General features: G+C 49.4%; 1 protein-coding gene across 1 annotated transcript in view; it reads right to left on the bottom strand.

Moving 5' to 3' along the window:
* SNX9 (sorting nexin 9) overlaps positions 1 to 16,237 on the bottom strand; it is a 110,260-nt gene that overhangs the window by 66,051 nt on the left and 27,972 nt on the right. The window contains exons 3-4 of the mRNA XM_006882811.1: positions 9,357 to 9,416; positions 8,885 to 8,955 (exon numbers count right to left, since the gene is read on the bottom strand). Coding sequence (XP_006882873.1) covers positions 8,885 to 8,955; positions 9,357 to 9,416 — 131 coding nt within the window. The remainder of the gene's footprint in view (positions 1 to 8,884; positions 8,956 to 9,356; positions 9,417 to 16,237) is intronic.

Raw genomic sequence — 16,237 nt, 5'->3', positions numbered from 1 at the left:
AACCAGAAAATGTACATAAAACACAGGAAACCACCTACAGAGCGAGTGTCCTGTGTCCTCCAAAAGCTTCTTCATTAAGAGTCAGATTTCCCTACAGAACTGGCCAATACGAGATTTCATGGGAGCAAATCAGAAGTTATACCCACCAGACAACGTGGGGCTAGAACCTCGTTTCCTACCCGACATCAGAGCAGCCGGATGTGTCTGGGGACGCGGCCACGAGACGAGGAGCCTGCTGTCCAAATCCAGGGCACACGTGGACAAGGGGAAGGCCAGTGGCCACCACTAACGCAGCACGTGTGCCCACCCCCGTGAGTCACCGTGAGTCATCGGACTGGCTGGACACCGCACAGGAGCCTAGGAAACCAGTCAACACTGGGAGGCAGCAGGGGAACTGAGCAACTGTGCTCCCACATCCTCTCGGGACAACCGCTCACAAGTCAACCAGCGAGCAGGGAGCGGTTTCTCTTTACAGAAATATTCCAGAGAGGGGACGCAGACTTGGAACCGCCTCATTTTTCTAATTTCTGTTGATTCTACAGGGAGCTCTGATGACCTCGTCAGTACAGAAAGACCCTCAACAAGTGGACTGACATGGTGCCCGCAGCAACGGGCTCGAACGTGCCAGCGATGATGAGGACAGGCCAGCGTTCTGATCTGTTCACAGGGTCGCTGTGGGTCAGAGTCGACTCAAGGGCACCCAGCGACAAGCACAGTCCACAGAGGGTTACAGTGCTCGCCCAAAGGCCACCCCGCTCTGGCCGCTCAAATCCTAGTGCCGTGGTCAGGTGCCACTGACTACTTCGTGTTGTTGTTGTTGGGTACCATCGAGTCGGAACCGACCCAAGACTGATCCTCCAGGGGTCTGCAGAGGCTGTTAATCAGAGGGAGGGGACTGCCCATCTTTCTCCCCGAGTAGAGTTGTTGTTATGTGCCGTCGAGTCGCCTGTGACTCATAGAGACCCTATGTACAACAGTCTCAAATTCTGCTCTGTCCTGTGCCAATTGCACTGTCTCTGATACACCCATCCCGATTACCCCAGTCACTGAATCAATCCACCTCATAGAGGGTCTTCCTCTCCTGCACTGTCCTTCCACCCGCCCAAGCATAAGGTCTTTCTCCAAGGATTGGTCCCTCCTTGCAACATGTACAAAGTATGTCAGATGAAGCCTCAGAATCCTTGCCTCCAAGGAGCAGCCTGGTTTAACCCTCTCCAGGATGAATCTGTTTTCTTGGCAGTCCTTGGTACATTCAAGACTCTTCTCCAGCATCACAGCTTGAAGGCATCAATTCTCCTTCTATCCTCCCTAGTCACTATCCAGCTCTCTGATGCATAGTAGACAGCTATTATTTACTTCTTATAGGACTGTCAAGAGACAGATATGTCCTGGAGAAGGTGCAGCCAGAGGACTCCTTGGAGGCAAGGATGGTCAAGCTTCATCTCATGCACTCTGGGCATGTTGCTAGGAAAGGCTGTTCTGTGGAGAGGGACATCATGCTTGGGAAGGCGAAGGGAAGGCAATGGAGAGGAAGACCCTCAGCTGGTGGACACAGTCACTGCGGCAGTGGGCTCCGGTCAGGGATGAGGAGGGTGGCACAGGGCACGACAGGGTTCAGGTCTGTTGTTCACAGGGTCACAATGAGTCACACTTGATTCAGTGGCGTCTAACAACAACATTAAATACCAATTATCAAATACAATTAGAAAAGAAATGTAACCCTATTGATCCTACTACCAATATAAAGGAGTGTATTTAACTATGCAATGAAGATGCAGCCAGAAAAACCTAGACTGTGGATCACTCTGGAATCTGTTTTCTCTAACAAGCCAACACTAAACACAAAAGAAAAGGGGCGGCGGGGTGGGTATGGAAGAGATGGACAGGGAAAACGAAATGTAAAAATACTCCAGAAGACAGATCAGAAGCAAAGTGTGTCGCTTCTATTCGGATTCTGATTCCTATAAGCTATAAAGATATATTTGACACGATGGGAAATTGAAAACTTAAGGGTTTATATCTTAAAAACATTAGACTTTTAGGAATCACAGCGGCACTGTGGCTTTATTTTTTTCAGGACTCTCCATCTTTTGAGTGAGAACTAGTTTCAATTCTCCTGAACTCCAGATTTTTGGGGTCTGTGGAGTTGGGGTGACCCAGCCAGGCCACGACCTTAAGATTTCTTGAGCTCTGAGCAGAGAGTGCCCTGCTGTCAAAGGGGAAGCCCACTTGCTAAAGTCAAGTGTTCCACTGAACGGACTACACCTCCCACAGCAAAGAGTGGGAACACGCACTTACTATTCTGTGGTGTCATCTCTAACGCACACGGAATGGAAGAGGTGACGAAGCGTGCTGGGGTGGGAGAAGTCCAGTCGGTGCACTCGTATTTGTGCTGAATATTTCTGTAAGGCTACAAAGGAACTGGTAACTGCCTCTACGGCTGGTGGCCGGCTGAACCAGGGTGCTGGTAACCCAAACCAAACCCACTCCCTGGAGTCGGTTCTGACTCACTCCAACTCCATCTACTCTCAGCATATCAGCTGCTGCCCCTCAGGTCTTCAGGGCTGGAAGAAGCAAACTGTCTAACAGCACGTGGATCTGAACCGTGGACCCTCCAGTGAGCAGGTGGGCGCTTAAACACTGTGCCACCAGAGCTTCTCAGAAGAGAGGACTTTTTTAAAAAAACAAACCAATTGTTTACTTCAAAACTTAACTTTTTTTAAAAAAAAGGAAAGTTTAGGAGCAAGGTGAAAGCACCAGAGTCCACAGAGAATGCTTCCTGGTCAAATCTGTCCCACAAAGCTCGGTGGTACAAATCCTAATCTCTGGGTCTGCGGCTTTGATCCCGTGGGGAGGGGGTCGTCTCTGTGATGTTTATGAAGCAGGAGCCGTATACTGTTTGTATTGATTGATCTCCAGCCAATCTATTTCAAGACATAATGGAGTTTAAACAAGTCAGCCAGGAGAGATGGGGGAACAGAGAGGAAACCGCACAAGGACACAGCTCAGCAGAGAAATCAGACTTCTAGGCTCCTCAGCAGTGAGGAGAGGCATTTCTGCACATGTGCTCTTCCTAGTAATATTTCTGTGCTAGAATAAATACAGAAGACAGTTACCTATATTAGGGGGGAGCATATGTGGACGGCCAGCTACTATATTCGTTAACATGTTGCCACAAATGACGGCAAATGTGCTTCTAAGCACGGCTGTCAATTTAAAAAGTGTGCGGCCACGTGCTAAGTTCTCCTCCTGATAACTTGTTTTCAGGGCACATAAACATGTATGTAAATACACTTTTGGAATAACAAACCAATATGTTGTTGTTGTTGTTGTTACATGCCATCGAGTTGCTTGCGACTCACAGCAACCCTATGTACAAGAACCCTAAACCCTGCTCTGTCCTGTGCCAACCTCACCGTCTCCGACTCGCCCATCCCCTTACTCGGGACATAATCAGTCCATCTCACTGAGGGTCTTCCTCAATACAGTGTGCTAAAAATAAAAAGTTAACCAGTGTCTCTCTGTCCAAGAGCACAAAGCTGAGAGTGGATCCTTCAACGTGCGCTTGCACCTGACAGCACTCCTGCGCACACGCAGTGGCCACTTCCTTTGTCACTGCACTGCCCCATCTTAGGACCCTCCTGTCAGCACCGGTCCTGATCTCCATCAACCTCCAGGGTAAAGCTCGCTCACACTGACTTGGCTTCCGTCTCCTCCTCCTCCCATGAGAGTGGCTGTATTTTCTGACTGTAACGCTGCATGCCCACAATGGGAAAAATACAGAAAGAGTAAAGCAGATAGTACCCCTAGTCCCCAGAAACAACCGGGGGAAAGAGCCGGGGTCACAGTGCCAGGTTCCCCACCGTCGCTGCAATCTGTGAGGAAGGCGGGTCCCAGTCTCCAATTCCCCAACAAAAGGAGGGGCGGGCACGTGAGGGTTATGGGAGTGACAACACCCATTTCAGCAGCCTGGTAAACGCGGGCAGCTTCCTTACCACCTCTGCAGCTCAGGTTCTACAGGCGTCCGGCAGAAGGACAGCACCTGCCCAGCTGGTGGCACCTGCCCGGCGTGACCCCCGGCAGGACGGCTGGCCACAGCAACCTGCAGGCCACACCAGCGACACCTTGCAGGACACATGTCAGGAGCCTGCAAGCAGCAGTGCAAGCAGTTCCCCATCCAGCCCAGGAGGGCTCAGGTGTGCCAGGAACAAAGCGCAGGTCTTTAGAGCTTTTGTGGGCACGTGGGGCTGGCGTGCACAGGGCACTGGGGTGGGCTACCGAGGGCCCACCTGGTCTCAGTCCCCCACAGACCCTAACTCACTGGAGGCAGCTGGGAAGTGGCTGTGTCCGAGGGGTGCAGGTCAAAAGGCTCGAGCTCATTACAGGGCAAACAAGCTTCCCACTGACTCAACCCTGCACGTAATGATGCGAGTGTATCTGTACCTCACCAGCCATCCTGCTGAGACCCAAGATAAAACAAAAATCTACATCACCATCGTCCTAACACCAGGGACACTGCGCACAGCTGACCCCTAGCATGTTTTTAGAGGCTGTAAATCACACGGATGGAGATGGCTCCTCTTTCTCCATCAGAGCAACTGGTGGATTTGAACCAGCACACCTTACGGCCAAGCCGCCAGTGACCACTGGACAGGGGAGAACCGCCTGGTGGGGTTTCCAAGGCTGCGATCTTCATGGAAGCAGAAACACAGACGCATATGTAATATGATATGCACAAACACACACACAGGACCGCGTGTGCACGGAGACACTGAGGTGAGGGAGTATCATTCCTAACAGTGTGATGTACGTGAGTCCGCCAGGATCAAGGGGATGGACGCTCTCCTCCCGGGTGATCTACTGTCTCTGGAAACCTGCTGAAGGGTCGGCTATGATGAAAGCACACAACAACAACAAGACATAAGCAAACTATGTCGTTGTTGTTATGTGCCATAGAGTTGCTTGGGACTCATAGCGACGCTATGTGCAAGAGCTCTATACACTCTTCTATCCTGTGCCAACCTAGCCATCTCAAACACACTTTTTCCCACCTCTCCAGTCACAGAATCGCTCCATCTCATCAAAGGTCTTTCTCTCCTTCGCCGCCCCTCCACTCTGCCAAACATGATGTCCCTCTCCAAGGACCAGTCCCTCCTTGCAACATGCCCAAAGTATGTCAGACAAAGCTTCAGAATCCTTGACTCCAAGGAGTAGCCAGGACAAACCTGTTTATTCTCCTAGCAGTCCATGGTATATTCAACACTCTTCTCCAGCACCACAGCTCAAAGGCATCAATTCTCTTTCTACCAACCCTATTCACTGTCCAACTCTCCGATGCATAGCACATATTTGCGAAGACTATAGCCTGGATCAGGTGCACCTTATTCTCCAGTCTGACATCGTTGCTCTTCAGTACTCTTGAGAGGTCCCTCACAGCTGACTTTCCCAATGCAATTCGTCTCTTGATTTCCTGGCTGCTGTTACCAAGAGTGTTGACTGTGGAGTCAAGTAAATTAAAACTGTTAACTATCTCAATCTCTTCACCATCCATAATGATGCTGCCAATTGGCCCAGTGGTGAGAATCTTTGTTTTCTTGATATTGAGCTTCAATCCATATTGAAGATTATAGTCCTTGACCTTCTGCAGCAAGCGCTTCAGGTCCTCCTCAGTTTCAGCAAGCAGGGTTGTGTCATCTGTATAACGGAGGTTGTTGATGATTCTTCCACCAATCCTGATGCCACATTCCTCTTCAAAAATTAGAAACCACAAGAGCTGTTTAACCTCACCTGTGTTATACACATACCACTATCAGACAAGGAAGAAATAAACAGGTTCTGATTCTCAATACTGGCAACAGTATAGAGAAATGGTTAAAAAAAATTTTTTTTAAAAAAGCATTACTATCGAGTCAGAACCGACTCACAGCTGCCCCTCCACTGGGCCCCACAGCTATCAATACGTGGGGAGACACTGCCCATCTTTCTCCTGCGTAGCCGCTGGTGGTGCCACGCTGCCTGTGGGTGTGCACCCCGACTGCCGCCAGGCTACATGCCAGGCAACTCCCAGGGCTCCCCGGGGCAATGGTAAATCCCACAAAAGGAGACTGATGGGATAAAGCTGAGAAAATATTCTCGTGGACAATTAGTGGACATTTTGGACACTGTTCCTGAAAGCATCTTTTGAACCAGTAATTCACCTGAGAACGTGAGCTATGAATACCCTGTACATAGTCCTGCTGTACAGACACAGAGATGGTCTGTCTCTAGACTATCATGTAAACAGAAGGGAACTGGAAAGACCAGTGCCTGCTGGCAGGACAGTGTTTAACTAAACGGAGTCTCCATACTCTGGAAGACAACACAGCAGTTCACAGGAACAAAGCCAACCCACTGTGGGCACAGAACACTGAGAAATACCTCAGCAATGATAACACCAAGTCAGCGAAGATGATCACATTAAACTCAGAAACAGGTAAAACACAGATCTAACTCTGCATATGCCTGAGTGTAAACAGACTTTTAAAACATCTGTGAGGGCAATGCCTGGGAATGACCATGTGAAACACAATGTGAATGAAGGCATGTGTGAAAATACATTGTATAAGAACAGAGAGAAAAAACCTTACAAAAGGATACAGAAAAAACAAACACATCTGTAAGGAGGTATATCCAACAACTAAGAAGGGTTCCCCGGATAAAGGTTATGGAATGTAAAACAGGGCTTCAATCTTCATTGTAGATAATGCATATGTTTAGATTTTTTTCTTTATTGTGATTGTAAATATTATGTATTAGTTACACTGTAATTTAACAGGGGGCAAATTCATCCACTTCAACTAAAAGCAATACACCTAACATGCACCAAAGGAACTCAGCTAGCTTTGAAGCAAAGTTTGCTATTTGCTCAAGGACAACAAAATCAACTAACTATAACAGCAAATACAAGTTGTTTAGGGAAGCTCTGGGGACACAGTCCAGGGAGCTGCACTGAGTGCTCTGGGGGTTCCAATGTCCCAGCTGCTCCTTGACAAATCTCCTCTTGTGTGATTCACAGCCTTGAAACCCAGGTCAGGCTCAGCTACGAGGCAGGACTGACCTCGGGGCAAGGAGGGACAGAGGGAGACAGAAGAAGTTGCTTGTTCTTGGTACTGATAGGTGCCACAGAGGTAAGTACGACCCACAGAGACCCTGTGCACAACAGACCTGAAACCTGTCCTGTCCTGTGCCGTCCCCGTCACCTCAGACACACTCGAGCCCACTGCTGCTGTCACTGTGTCCAGCCACGTGTTGGGAGTCTTCCCCTCTTTCGCTGTCCCTCCATCTTTCTAAGCCTGTCTGTCCTCTCCAAGGAAGAGCCTCTCCTAATAACATCAACAAAACACTGTATACAAGTTATTTTTCCAAACCGTAAAGATAAATAATATCAAAATACTATAGTTGCTGCTGTTGTTGTTATGTGCCATCGAGTTGCTTATGACTCATAGCGACCCTATGTACAACAGCCCTAAACTCTGCTCTGTCCTGTGCCAATCGCACTGTCTCTGACACTCCCATCCCGCTTATCCCGGTCACTGAATCAATCCACCTCATAGTAGAGGGTCTTCCCCTCCTGCGCCGTCCCTCCACCCTCGCAAGCATGATGTCCTTCTCCAAGAACCGGTCTCTCCTCACAACATGTTCAAAGTATGTTAGACAGAGCCTCAGAATCCTTGCCTCCAAGGAGCCACCCGGTTTAACCCTTTCCAGGATGAATCTGTTTGTTTTCCTAGCAGTCCATGGTATTCTCAATACTCTTCTCCAGCATCACAGCTCAAAGGCATCAATTCTCTTTCTGTCCTCCTTAGTCACTGTCCAACTCTCTGATGTATAACAAGTGATAGCAAAGACCATGGCCTGTATCAGACTCACCTTAGTCTCCAGAGAGACACCATTGCTCTTCAGTACTTTGGAGTGGTCCCTAACAGCATGGGAAGCTAAATGTCATACCAAATATTGTATCAAAAATCATATGCTCGTTCAGGAATTGAAGGAATTACAAATTTATAAGTTAGGTTTTCTCTTGTGACAGATCACAGAAAAAGAGCTGTTCCCTGCAGACAAGAGACAGCTAGGTCCCCCCTACAGAGGGAGTGTTACTACCTGTGAAATACTTCCTGAGCTAAAGCATTAGGTTGACAAGAGAGAAAAATTTGGCTTCATTTACAAGGAATTCTTTTTATGATTTGCTTCCCCTGATTATCAATAAATACAGAGAGGCGTGGCTTGAGGCCCTCTGAAGAACTGCTGGCCCCCTGTCTTTATGCTCTGTTGTATCTCATTCCTGGCTGGCTGTCTCATTATTAATAATTATAAAAATACTTTACCCTTGGTCTGCAACACTATAGGTTCATGATTAATGGCCAAGTGAGACTGAATAACAGACAGACATTTGCACGCAGTACTATGTAGCACATTTGGACATTATGCAGCTTATATGCAGTCTTCATTAACCCAAAAGCCATGTGACGAGGGAACTCTTGATGAGGACAGCCAAGTTCATTGTTATAGTACACAAACTTGAGGTCACGGCATGGCAAGAGTCAAAAAGGATGAGACAACTGAGCAAAACAATCCAACTTCACACAGCTTTCCAGGCTCGGCAATTCAGACATTTCCCGAACTCAAACTGATTTCTACGCCTATTAGGTGAAATGACCATAGTTTTACAGGGTTTATGGACGTAGCCTTATGTAGCAGACAGCTGGCACCCACTGCTACCAGCAGCGAGCAGAGCCACTGGCTGGAAGGTAAAGAACCCGCAGCAGCCTGCCAGGAGTCACGAGGACAAACATCATCTTTCAACGGAGTCACCACGCACTCTGGCCAGATGTGAGGCGCTTCATACTGAAAAACAACTGTCAAACTTGTGCTTTAGGGCACTCTTGGGGATTCTGTGTAAGCACATGAACTTGACTCCTACTGAGACACAGAGGCAGGGTGGGGGAGAGGGGAGTAAGAACAGCCAGGCCAGGGGCAGAGAGCGCCCTCAGCAAACTGAAGACTTCGGATCCTCCTCAGTTACACGGACACATTGCTTGGTTACACTTTCTAAAAACTCGAGGACTCCAGTCTCCACTCTTCTCCTCAACACTGCGCGTGCGCGCGCACACACACACACACACACACACACACACACACACACATCCTCCCTCAACCCCACATTTTCCCTTTAGGAAGGTGAATTTTCAAGAAAAGCTGTCCACTTTCCTCAGGTCCTTCACTATCATACTTCAGCACACAGCTGTCCAGCTGTGCCACGTCCTGTGGCTGGCAGGGTCTGTGGCGGAGGTTGACCAAGGACAGCCAAGAGAACGCACCTCTCTCCTTGAAAGATGTGTCGCCAGGGTGCTCCTCGAAGGTGGCGATTGTACCCTGGACTGCCAAGAAAATGAACAGGTTCACCCTGGAGAGGGTTAAACCAGGCTGCTCCTTGGAGGCAAGGATTCTGAGGCTTCATCTGACATATTCTGGACATTTTGCAAGGAGGAACCAGTCCTTGGAGAGGGTAGTCATGCTTGGGAGGGTGGAGAGGAAAACACTCTGAGTGACTGGGGTGTGTGTCTGAGACAGTGAGACTGGAATGGGGCAGAGCAAGGTTTAGGGCTGTTGTACAGAGAGTCACTATGAGTCACAAGTGACTCGACGGCACATAACAACAACAACAACGCTGGGTTTATGCTAGAGGGGCCCATCCTTGGAGAAGGATGTCACAACTGGTCAAGCAGAGGGTCACCGACTGCCAGGAATCCCTCTGATGAGCTGGACCAGTGGGTGTGGCCATGGAAGAGAAGAGGCTGTGACGAAGGCACAGGATCAGGCAGGGGTCCTGCTCCTAGACGCGGAGTCGCTGAGTCAGAAACCACTAGGAGGCACATGACAAGGTAAGAGCAAGGAGGCCAGCGCCTTCACACTGCTGAGCGCAGGGGCACCGCGAGGCTCTGGCCTTCCAGACCTCTGTCCACAAGTGTCCACAACTCCATTCCTGACAGCCCTCTCCCGCTATGTCCTCTGCTGCCTTCCTCCTTCCCCGTCCTCTCTCTCAGGTCTCTGCTTGGGGACAGGCCAGCCTGTAAGTGTTCCTGCTCCCCGTGTCCTCGGGGGGCAGTCACCCTGACAACTTCGCTTACCACTGCTGTACTGATGAATGCCAATCTAGTTCTTAATCAAGTCTTTTCTAACTGCCCATCACATTTCATACACGCGTTCCGCAGGCACACACACCAACGTTCAAAACCAGATTTCATCAGCATCGCCTCATAAAACCTGTTCTCCTTCGGGTGTTCCCCAACCCTGTGCATGGAGCCTCACCTACGACCTACCGTCACTCTTGCCTCTTCCTCTCTGGGTGTGACGAACCTGCTTGCTTCTCTCCACCCCATCGTCCTGGGCTTCATGCTCCCAGTGCTCCTAACCGGCCACTTTACATCTGTCCTGCCTTCCTTCAGTTCAGCTTCCACAGCGGCGCTGGAAAGATCTCTCTCAAATTCAAGTTGGAAGCCACAGGTGAACAAGATCCTGCAGTGGTGTCCCAACATCTGAGCCCCACGGGCACCGAACGCTTGACCACTAACAGGAACCTGGCTTCTCTTCACAGGGCTGGATGGACATATACCCAGCTGATTCATGCCAGTGCATGTCCGCTGTACGAGGATAATTAATGGGATTCTCTTCTGTTCCCTAAAGTATTCCAGAGTGGACCAAAACATTCCATGAAATCATTCTATCAACACCTTAGGGACCTTCCTACAGAATATTCTCATCTTCAACTCTACATTCCACCATTACTGGGCTATCATATTTTACAAACAAGTCATGCCTGATGGTACTGGTGGTTGCGGTGTGCCATGAAGTTGGAGCCAACTCACAGCGACCCTCCAGTGGGTTTTCAAAGGTGGTCAGTCACACAGACGGGGCCTGTCCATGCTTCTTCTGTGGAGCAGTTGGGAGATCTGAACTTGTGCCTTTAGGATTGCAGAGCAGCTTCCTACCGTTAGGACACCGGCGCTCCCCCAAGTCATGACTGACTCTCTGTATATCCCTGCCCTCTCACTCCAGCTAACTCAATCCTGTACCTCTTCCAGGACCGGCTCAGGCTGCACCCCCCCCAGCAAGCACTCCACAACACCAAAATGTGTTCTGTTCCTCCGCAGCCGGCCTTAACCACTATGCATCCCTGACAATCTAACCACGCTCGCCTAGAATGGCATGCTGGCCCGTCTGCACTCTTGGCTAAATCCCGAACCAGTGCTCTGCCTTGTTCAGTTCAGCGTCTGATGCTGTGGCCTGTTTACTGGATGACTGTTTCACCCCTCTGCTACTTAGTACCGCGTCTGTTACCTCGTGTTGTTAGGTGCCACTGAGTCAGTATGGTTTATGCTGACCCTATGGACAGATGTGGACCTGTCCTGTCCTGTGCCATCCTCACTATCTCAAGCCCATTGCTACAGTCACTGTGGCAACCCACCTGGGTGAGGGTCTTCATCTCCTTTACCCACCCTCCACCTTTCTAAGCATCATGTTCCTCTCCAAGGCACAGCCTCTCCTAGCAACATGCCAAAAGTACGTGAGATGAAGCTTCATCATTTTTGCCTCCAGGAGCACTCTGGCTGCACCTTCTCCAAGACAAAGTTGTTTGACAGTCCATGGGATCTCCAGCACTCTTTTCCAAGCCCACAACTCAAAGGCATTAATTCTTCCGTCATTGCTGTGGTTATGTGCCATTGAGTCACTTGCGTTTCATAGCGACCCTATGTACAAGAACCCTAAACTCTATTCTGTGCCAACCTCGCCGTCTCAAACACACTCATTCCCACCACTCCACTCCTCACAGAATCGATCCAACTCATCGAAGGTCTTCCTCTCCTGCGCCATCCCTCCACTCTCCCAAACATGATGTCCTTCTCCAAGGACCAGTCCCTCCTTGCAACATGCCCAAAGTATGTCAGATGAAGCTTCAGAATCCTTGACTCCAGGAAACATTCTGGCTTTACCCTCTCCAGGACAAATCTGTTTGTGCTCCTAGCAGTCCATAGTATATTCAACACTCTTCTCCAGCACCACAGCTCAAAGGCATCAATCATCTTTCTATCACTAGTCACTGTCTAAGTCTCCGATGCATAGCATGTAATTGCGAAGACTGGAAGGCTATAGCCTGGATCAGGCCATAGGAATTTTATTATTCAATTTAATGAATTCACTATCGTTACCAAAAATTCTAATCTTGCTAGTTCAGTTTTCAAGGTATATAAAGTAGCTTTCTTGGCAATACTTGAACATGTTTATAACTTTATTTTGAAGAAAAACATCACTCCTTATCAATCATGCTCTTTTAAAAATTACTCTTTTTCTAAATCTAGAGCCTGATCTGGGGGGAAGAATTTTAGGGTTTTATGTTTACAGTCACCAGAGGCAATCTTGAAAGTCCGTTCAGTGGGGACATGAGGCAGGGGTAGTGAAGGCAGACAGGTGACGTGCATCGTTTCCTCCACCAAACATGCAGCAGCCATCCTGCCGGCGAGCACTGCCCAGCACTGACTGCTCTTGGTAGATGGTACAGGCAAAGAAAAGCGTGCAACAGGCATCCGTCTTCCCTGGAAGCCTTTGTTTCAGAGGAGGCGTGTCCTCATGCCCTCGGCCACAAGTGAATGGCCTTCAAGAACAGACACTTCTTCACAATTCTGAAAGAACTCTGGTGGACTGGTGGGTAAGGAGTTCACTGCTAAGACAAAGGCAGGAGGTTCAAAACCACCAGGTGGGGAAAAAAGGCTAAAGGAAAGATGGGCAATGCCTTTGTGCATGACTTACTGCCTCTGAACCCGCTTGGTTCTGACCGTATAGGTAGGTGTTACTACTTGGCCGTGCTGACTCATTCTGAGTCTCAGAGCAGGACTGTCCACATCTCCCTCCTGGTCCCTAGTGAGGTCCCTGCTGGCGGTGCTCCTCGCTTCCCTTGCTGCTTGTAGAAGCATCGAGCTGGCCTTTCTCCTCATCTGCACTCTCCCTTCAAAGGCACCATTCAGGAGGGCCTGGGGCTAGCACCCACCCTGCTCCATTGAGAACATCCTCCAAGGCTGATTCACAAGCTGGATCACATGCACCAGGCAGGAGTCAGGATTCAACCCCGCTTTGAGGACACAGTTTAAGCCCTAATGAGAAGACAGCCGGGAAGTCCACAAGGTGTCGTGGGCTGGGCTGTGGTGAGTACCATTCAATACAGTGATTACAGGACAGGGCAGTGACTGGGTAGGGGTGGTGACTTAACACAAGGTGGTTGAAGAAAGGTGACCCTGAGGTTTATCAGCTGAGAACTGAAGAATGAGAGTGAGCCAGGGAGGACAAGGGTAGGGACAGGACGAGGGGCTACGCACAGCCTAGAGAGAGCCAAAGCAGAGGCCAGGTGAGGGTGTGAGGCCAGGTGAGGGTGTAGAGGCCAGGTGAGGGTGCAGAGGCCAGGTAAGGGTGCAGAGGCCAGGTAAGGGTGCAGAGGCCAGGTGAGGGGTAGAGGCCGCATAAGGGATACAGAGGCCAGATAAGGGGTACAAAGGCCAGGTAGGGGTACAAAAGCCAGGTAAGGGGTATAAAGGCGGCCAGTTAAGGGGTGCAAAGGTCCAGTAAAGGTGCTAACTATAAAATCACAGGGCTGAGCCTGTTCCTTTCAGGTGTAAAGCAGGCCAGGCTCTGGATCGGAGCTGTTTGGTCAAACACTAGTCAAGCTGTCACGGAGAGCTTTGCTGTTTTCATTGTTATGTGCCATCGAGTCAATTATAACTCACAGCAGCCTTGTGAAGGATGGCTCTGAACATCACCCTATCCTGAGCTGACCTCTCAAACACCTGTGACCCTGCCGCCACAGTGACCCCGCCACCAGTGACCGTGCCAATCCATCTCCTCCAGGGTCCCCTCCTGTGCAGACTCTCCCTCTTTCCAAGCAAGGAATCCTCCTCCAAGGACTGGCCCCTCCTCACAGGAGTTTCCCATCTTCATCTCCAAGGAACTTCCTAGTTTCACTTTCTCTAGGACAGACCTCTTTGTTTTGTTGACAGTTCATGTTAGTGTCTGTTGTTGTTATGTGCCATCGAGTCACTTGTCACTCAAAGTGACCCTGTGTACAACAGCTCCGAACCCTGCCCTATCCTGAGTCAATCTCACTGTCTCTGACACACCTACTCCATTACCCCAGTCACTGAGTCAATGCATCTCATCCAGGGTCTTCCTCTCCTGCACTACCCCTCCACCCTCCTAAGCATGACGTTCCTCTCCAAGAATTGTTCCCTCCCTGCAACATGTCCAAAGTATGTCAGATGTAGCTTCAGAATCCTTGACTCAAGGAGCAGCCTGGTTTCACCCTCTCTAGGTTGAACCTGCTAATTCTTTTAGCAGTCCATGGTATATTTAATACTCTTCTCCAGCTCCACAGCTCAAAGGCATCAAGTCTCCTCAGTCACTGTACAGCCTTCTGATGTATATCAAGTAACTGATATGGTATTGAAATGGTCTGGATAAGGCACACCTTAGTCTCCAGACTGACATCGTTGCTCTTCAATACTCTACAGAGGTCCCTGACAGCAGATTCCCCAATGCAACTGATCTTTTTATTTCCTGGCTGCTGGTACCAAGAGTGCTGATTGTGGAGCCAAGCAAACTAAAGGCGTTAATAATCTTAATCTCTTCATCGTCTGTCATGATGCTGCCAAGAGAATACTCAGTCCGTAGGGTATTCAACACTCTTCTCCAGAACCACAACTCAAAGACACTGATTCTTCTGCCCTCCGTAGTCACTGTCCTACTCTCAGATGCACAGCAAGTGATTGAAAAGACCATGGCTAGGTGTCGTCAAATGTGTTCCAAGCCACAGTGGCCTGACGTACAGAGAAGGAAATGCTGTCCAGCCTGGTGCCATCCACACAGATCTGCTGTGCTCTGGCCGCGGGCCCATCCATCATGTCGCAGTTCTTCCTCTTCTCCGCTGACCTGCTGTCAGATGTCCTTATGCAGACAGCGACTTGAGCTGACCTTGGGTAAATACATTACCTTTCCTCATGTGAGCTAAGGTAACATAATCAATCAGTTAAAAGGATGCTTCCCTAGGGTCTGCCCTGCCTCCACCTCTACAAATGGACATCCTGCAGCACACGTCCTCTCTCTTCACTCTCAATCTCCCCACCACCTCATCTTGGGACTAGAGCTGGCAAGAGGCTTCAGCCTGATCCAGGATCCATGGATTTTGGATTTTCCGGTCCTCCCAGCTCTCTGTGTGTCTCTTTCTTTATATTTACCTGCCTCCCTTGTTCTATTTCTCTAGAGGGTCTTGATAACGACACAGTCACTTACAAAAGGTTTTTGTGTTCTGAAGTTGTTGTATTGTTTTTTTAAAATAAATCAATACCATATTTTCAGCAGAACTTTCTTGCTCTATTACTGTGCAAATAAACCATCCCTGGAGGGTGACGTTAGGATTAAAAAGGAGCACTGGAGGGCGGGGTTAGGATTAAAAGGGAACACTGGAGGGCGGGGGTTAGGATCATAAACCAGCACTGGAGGGGGGGGAATCATAAACCAGCACTGGAGGGCGGGGTTAGGATTATAAGGGAGCACTGAAGGGCGGGGGTTAGGATCATAAACCAGCAACTGGAGGGCGGGGTTAGGAATACAAACTAGCATTGGAGGGGAGGTAGGATTACTTAAGGAGGTGTTAGGAGACACTGAGCTGACTCCAGGCACAGGGTCCCTAGAGGAGCTCTGGCAGCCCCATGGGAGAAGCTGTGCTGCAATCCCACAGCGTGTGGTTTGAATCCACCAACCGCTCTGCAGGAGACGGATGGATAATCAATTCACTGTCTCTGAAAACCCGCTGGATGGTCAGAGATGGGTTGATTCCAACTCAACAGCATACAACAACAGGACCCTGTGGACATCAGACAGGAACCTTGCCCTAGCTTCCTCCTCCTCACCACCATCATCATCATCACCATCACCATCTCCGGCACGCTCAAACCCGTGTGGCCGGCACTGTATGGAGAAAGAGAAAAGCTTTCCCCCATCATGCTAACAAGCCTATGAAAACTCTGACAACACGAAATGGCGTGAAATAAGAAAGGACTGTAACTCATTGACATGGGAAGAGATTCTGAGTACTCTCAATCCTCAAAAATGCCCTACAAAATCATATGAGGGAATGTGTAAAACATAGAATCCCACG

The sequence above is a fragment of the Elephantulus edwardii genome, unplaced genomic scaffold (assembly GCF_000299155.1).
Source record: "Elephantulus edwardii isolate Elephantulus edwardi_28Jun2011 unplaced genomic scaffold, EleEdw1.0 scaffold00024, whole genome shotgun sequence".
Taxonomy (NCBI): domain Eukaryota; kingdom Metazoa; phylum Chordata; class Mammalia; order Macroscelidea; family Macroscelididae; genus Elephantulus; species Elephantulus edwardii.
This window is presented reverse-complemented; position numbering and strand designations above follow the sequence as displayed.